The 6,010-nt window shown below is 27.0% G+C and overlaps 1 protein-coding gene across 5 annotated transcripts in view; it reads right to left on the bottom strand.

Moving 5' to 3' along the window:
• The window catches only part of LOC102676779 (MOB kinase activator-like 2), a 61,335-nt gene that overhangs the window by 3,011 nt on the left and 52,314 nt on the right, over window positions 1–6,010 (bottom strand). For all 5 annotated transcript variants that reach the window (XM_006615821.1, XM_031510539.1, XM_006615819.2 and 2 more), the window contains exon 2: window positions 38–292. In XM_006615821.1, coding sequence (XP_006615884.1) covers window positions 38–292 — 255 coding nt within the window. The remainder of the gene's footprint in view (window positions 1–37; window positions 293–6,010) is intronic.

Genomic DNA, 6,010 nt, shown 5'->3' with positions numbered 1-6,010 from the left:
AAAAAAAAAAAAAAAAAAAAAAGAATGCAATACACACCTTAAGCCAGGACCGGTCATATCAGGACAACCCGTCATCGTACAGAACTCGGATATCGTTCCGTAAACGAGATTGATATGATCAAATAGTGCAAGAGTATGAGAGGCCAACCATTCGTTGTAATCCAAACCAGGTGGCAAATCGACCAACATCCTCAAGTCCAGCTCTGGCAGTTGCCTTTCAAGAGCCGCCTCCTCGAGATACAATTTCGGATCCTCTGTTGTTCCCGCATCCTTCTCCTTTCGTCGGGCTTTTCTACGAACAGCGTAAAATCGCTCATTTAATCTCGTTTCACCTCTTGTCACGTTAACCTGCTACCACATTTGCTCAAGCAATAAAGCATTATTGCTCAGCATAGAGGATTCATGTGTTGGGGAATTCTTGATCTAGGAAAAATATTAATTTTTTTTAAGGTGGTATGTGTGGTTATGTTGGATATTTAAATTATATTTGAAATAAAACATATCAATTTGTTTATTTTAATTTTCTATTTTTATAATGTTTCCAAAAATTTATAATGTTTTTAAAAATAGATTAAGTTACATCTGAATGAGAAAATATATTTTACGATCTGTAACTCGAAAGATGTGTTCCATCATCAATATGTTATTATGTGAATGTAAGTTGTAAATCCTTATGATATATGAATGATGTCCTTAGATATAAAAATTCATTTAAAATTTTTGTTTCTATAACGAATGTGATACTATCGCATATATGATTGATAACAATTGCAATATTAATGTGCGTGTATGTGTATGTTTCATTTTAATTAATATAAGATGAATAAAATTTATTTCTTAATTAAACTAAAATTAAACTAAAAGAATGAAATTAATACTTTGTTGATTATTCTATAATTTATAGAGAATAAAAATTCAAGATTTGAAAATATATTTGGATGTGTGCAATATTCATGTTACATAAGATTAACTCAAGTAAAAAACAGAAAATAAACTTAATCTAATTCATCGATTCCGATCTAATCTAATTCGATCTAAACTAATAAAATCTTCTATTGTAAATACTCGAAATATTCATTATCAATTTTACAGAAAATCTGTAAACAATAAAAATTGTGTAAAGTAAAACTGTGCTCGATGATAAAAATTCTTCAGTGCAAAAACACTGAAGTCTGATCGATGAAAGAAAACGGTGAAACATTTCGCGAGTCTCTCAGAAATAGAAAATAAGAAGAGTGGAAGAGGGATGCATTTCGATGTCTCGTTACAAATAGTGCTTTAAACTGTGTTTCGAGTTCGCGTTATCGACGCAGCGATCGAGAAACTGAGCGGATCTAGAGCGCAAAAAATACTTGAGGGAAGAGAAGGGCAGTATAGTTTCAAGAATCGTTTTCGAACGATCGAAACGAAGTATGTGAGAAACTTTGAAAAGTTTTTACGATATGCATATGTTAAAATAGAAATCGCGCTCTTTATGACAAATTTATCAACTATTATTCTTTATTGCAAATTATTTTTATGTAATATCGCATCAATTATTAATTGCTATTAATAAATAATAATTAAATCATTATATCATTTGAATAATATCGTACACTTCATATCGCATGTAATACAATAATTATAATAATAATAATAAATTTTTTATTTATGATACAGCAATAATTCGTAATCAATAGTGACTATATATACTATTGTTTAAGAGATAATAACGATAGATAATTTATATAATGAAATTTGTGGATTTTTAATTTTAAATGTATATAAATAAGATATATTAATATTTTAGATCTTAATCTTAATAATCCTTTATGAAAAATCTAAAAATTTCATATTTCTTAAATGAAATATAAAATAAATATGCAGTATAATATATTTGTAAATAAAATTAAATTTGATATTGATATAGAAAAATTTAATTTTACTAATAGTTACGAGTAATATTAATAAAAGATTTTAAACATGAGAATGTACATTCAAATAATAACCATGAATTGTTGAAATTTAATTTTGTGACTGTATGATCAAAAATTAATTTAATTTTGTAAATGCAAGTAATGTGTCAATTTCACTAATGGTTGAGAATTCTATAAACGAAATAGTACAAAATTTATTTTCACAATGCAATCATTAATGTATTTTACGTAATTCTATTTTTAACTCAGTGAAAATAATGCAAATGTTCTACAATTTTTAATTTCTACTTATTTCTTGAATAATTTCAAACCAAAATGATAAAAATTTTATATTTACACAGAGATATACATAACCTATTCGTCCGTTTCTTGCAATTTTGTTCAGCAAGCACTATCATGCCACACAAATGAATTAAATAGCACTAGATCATTTTGAGGTTAATTATAGATTATGCGAATACGAATGAAATGTTGCGTCCGCATAAAATATAAGATTCATTTCAGGAAATCATATTCGATTGTAATCCACCACAATTATTAATGCACAAATATCTTTGCTCACCATTGATCTTGACTCAGAGTTATAAGTTATTAATCTGACCTGTCTTAATAACGAGGCCTGCCACGACCTCTAGGATTCTCATTATAACGAAAGTCACGTTCTGTTTGTTTGTCGAGCAGTGCGCGAAACTTTTCTATTGAAAAGACTAATTACCGACAAGACAAAGTAAAAAATTTTAGAACTTTATTTAGCGAAACCTAGATAATAGAAAAATCGAATCTGATTACATTTGATTCCACATATGTTAACTCGTTTATTTTTTAATATGAAAAGAAAAAAATAAAAAATTTTTAATAAAGTTAATATTTTTAAGCAAAATTGATAAATCATTGAAAATACCTAGTAGTTATATACGAGTTTACGTTATACTTCAGATTATTATTTAACACATCATGTTTGATTATTGGGTGCGTGGGCACGTGATTTGTTTGAAATTACATTCCATTGATTTTCAAGTGAATGACGACTATAATTATCGAACTAGAACACGAACACTGTTGGTTATTTCGAATGATCTATTGATAACTTATCAAGCTTCTGATTTATACGAGTAATAAAATAATCAACGTTAACGAATATTTCTATATAGCTTATATAGATATTCAAGAATAATTGAGCATAAAAATGTAATAAACAAATAATTAAATGAATGGAAAAAATAGACAAATGATATAATGAATTTTTACATATCAATTATATAAGTTAATATAAAAAGCAATCCAATAATAGATATCATTAATATATTTTATAATAGATAAATATATAAATAAAAAATCTTATTTTTCTGTTTCACTTGAATAAAACATTTCAGAAGGCAAGTTTACAATTTCAAATAAATAATAAGTTTTTATTAATACGTAATTATATTTTAAATATTTATTGTTAAAAAATCTAAAACGTAAGCTATTAAACGTATAATATCTTTTGATTTCTGTAACTTCAATTCAAAATAAATTATTATTTTTTTTTTTGAATCACTTGAAAAGCAAATTTATTTAACATGATACATATATTGTTTTAACTTTTAATTTTTATCAATTTCGTATCAATAAGAATATTTTTGTCTTAATAATATTTTTTATAAAATAATATTCGATAAATATACAGATATTTTATATTATTTTTATTATTATTTAATATTTTTCATATTTTCAGTCTGATCGAATCATAATACATTAAATTATTTAAAAAAAAATTATAAAAAATATTCAATATAAATCGATATCGATTAAATTCATTGAACAATATATTGCAGAAAACAAATTATACATGCATATATATAATTTGAAAAAGTAATTTCATCCTGGGATGAAGGTTAATATGTTGGCCTAAATGCACTTTGCTCTAGAGGTCGCTCTCTACTGCGATTTTCCCTAACGATTCTCCCTTCTTCTCTATACCATTCTGCGGCAAATTTTGGAACACATTCAAGCTCATTAGCTCAATATCACTAGTACATACTGCTAGCAATATGTTTCTACAAAGCTACCGCATTCGCATCGATTTTCTCCTTACTAGTTACGCATAAAGAACGTATCAAATGAAAATGAATTAATGAAATGAATCATGGAAACTACTAATATCAACTTAAATAAATATTGCAATCGATAATCAAAAATAAATCCAATCAGTGTCTAAATCGAACGAACGCTCTGCCATCTACAACTTATTCGAGCGTCGAGTTCATTCCTTTTTACAATTATGGCTGCCATTTGTAGAAAAACGTTTCGTTCGAGATTGCTAGAAGTTCAAAGTGGAGTGCAGGAAAGCAAAGTCGCGTACGGTCTCCTGACAATAGCATGGGCCGAGTGAGCTTGTTTCGAAATGTTTTGGCGTACTCACGAGAAGAGGCGACCACAAGTACATCGCCTCTTCTCCTGTCCGCTCGGATGTCTCGTAATTAGCAAGTTTCCATCCGACAGCCCGGAAACGTGGCGCTCCGTAAACCGAAAAATGAAACTCGCGGTCTAATCTAGGTTATACAACTGGTAAACTGTGCTAGAAACTAAGTCGTGTTAAAATTGACTTGAAATTTCGATTTAGAAAAATGTAAGTGAAAATATATTTTAAAGGTTATGAACACTTTGAAGTGAATATTTTTTATATTTTGAAAGATTACATTGAAATATAAATTTGATTTAAAAATTTAACCTATAATAACTAAGACTCTCAATATTAACGTGTAATTATTATTCGAATTATATCTATCCTTCAAATTAAACACTTAAATATGAATTAACCAATATACTATATTACAATGAAATCGAAATCCTTGAAACTTTGCCAGAAAATAAAATATAAATCGAACTATCGAATATATAGCTTGAAACGAGTTAATTAACGTTTACTAAAGTAGAGACAAAGTCCGATTTGTCTTGATCTAATGATCCATTAAAATAACAGCCATGTTAAATATATAAGTTAGACTATAACTTAGACTTTCAAATTATTTTGTAAAATATTAATTTAATAGATAATTTAAATTATTTTACTGAGAAATAATTTATGTATGAAATATTCGTCAAGATTAGACTCTTTTGGATTAAATTACGAATTTAATATTCTCATTAAAATTAAAGATTCTAATTTTTAACACAACTAGGATAAATCATTAATAACAACTCGAAGAAAATTCTACATGCATATTTAATTAGAGTTTATGATTCATTCATTAACGTTGCTATAAATGCAAATTTATCTACTCTTTGAAAAAAATTTTACATTTTAATTAGAACTGACAATTTTTACTATTATGATGATTTTATCACAGTAATACGAGAATCTCTAACAACCTCGTGAATTTGAAGCATAATTTAAATTAGTAGTTTAAATTGGATGTATAATCAAAATTTCATTATTATTTATTACATTTTGGTTTCTACTTGTTTCGTGTCATTAAAATAGTATTACTCTTCTATACCATTTGTAATTTTTTTACGTTTAACAATTTAATATTTTGATATACTTAATTGTGTTTTTTTTCTTGCTACTAATATTTTTATAATACAGAGAAAAAATTAATTTACATTGAAATAATAAAAATTAAGGTGTTTGACAAATGAAAAAAATTTCATTCAAATTTGAATGGATTTCAAACAAAGACAAAGACATTCGATGTGAAAGTTCATTGATATTATGAGTTATCCCTATTTTACACTGTAAACACGTTTCATAATTGCACTAATCATATTATGCAGAGAACATTACAACTTTAATCGACTGGTTCGTTAATCAGATTAACGAATTATTGGATTTGTACGGAAACAAACGGTCTCTAGGAATAGCTTTCCGTTTGCTTTTAATCTATCATTCGAGTTCTTGGTTGAACATTTCCCTGCTCCCGTTTCTTCGTTCCTCCACTCCTGAGAACAATTGAAGAAGCTTTTTCCCAGACAAAAGTTAATTGATTAAAGTTCCTTTATTCCTGCCATATTCTCGAATCGGACCAATGGCATACGTTTTTTCACGCTTAGACTTCGATCTCTAAGTATGAAAAGGTGGAAAGAAATTAATTAATGTTACAAATTGCAAA

Source organism: Apis dorsata, unplaced genomic scaffold, assembly GCF_000469605.1.
Source record: "Apis dorsata unplaced genomic scaffold, Apis dorsata 1.3 scaffold_236, whole genome shotgun sequence".
Taxonomy (NCBI): domain Eukaryota; kingdom Metazoa; phylum Arthropoda; class Insecta; order Hymenoptera; family Apidae; genus Apis; species Apis dorsata.
The sequence above is the reverse complement of the archived record's forward strand: the minus strand, read 5'-3'. Positions and strand labels throughout refer to the sequence as shown.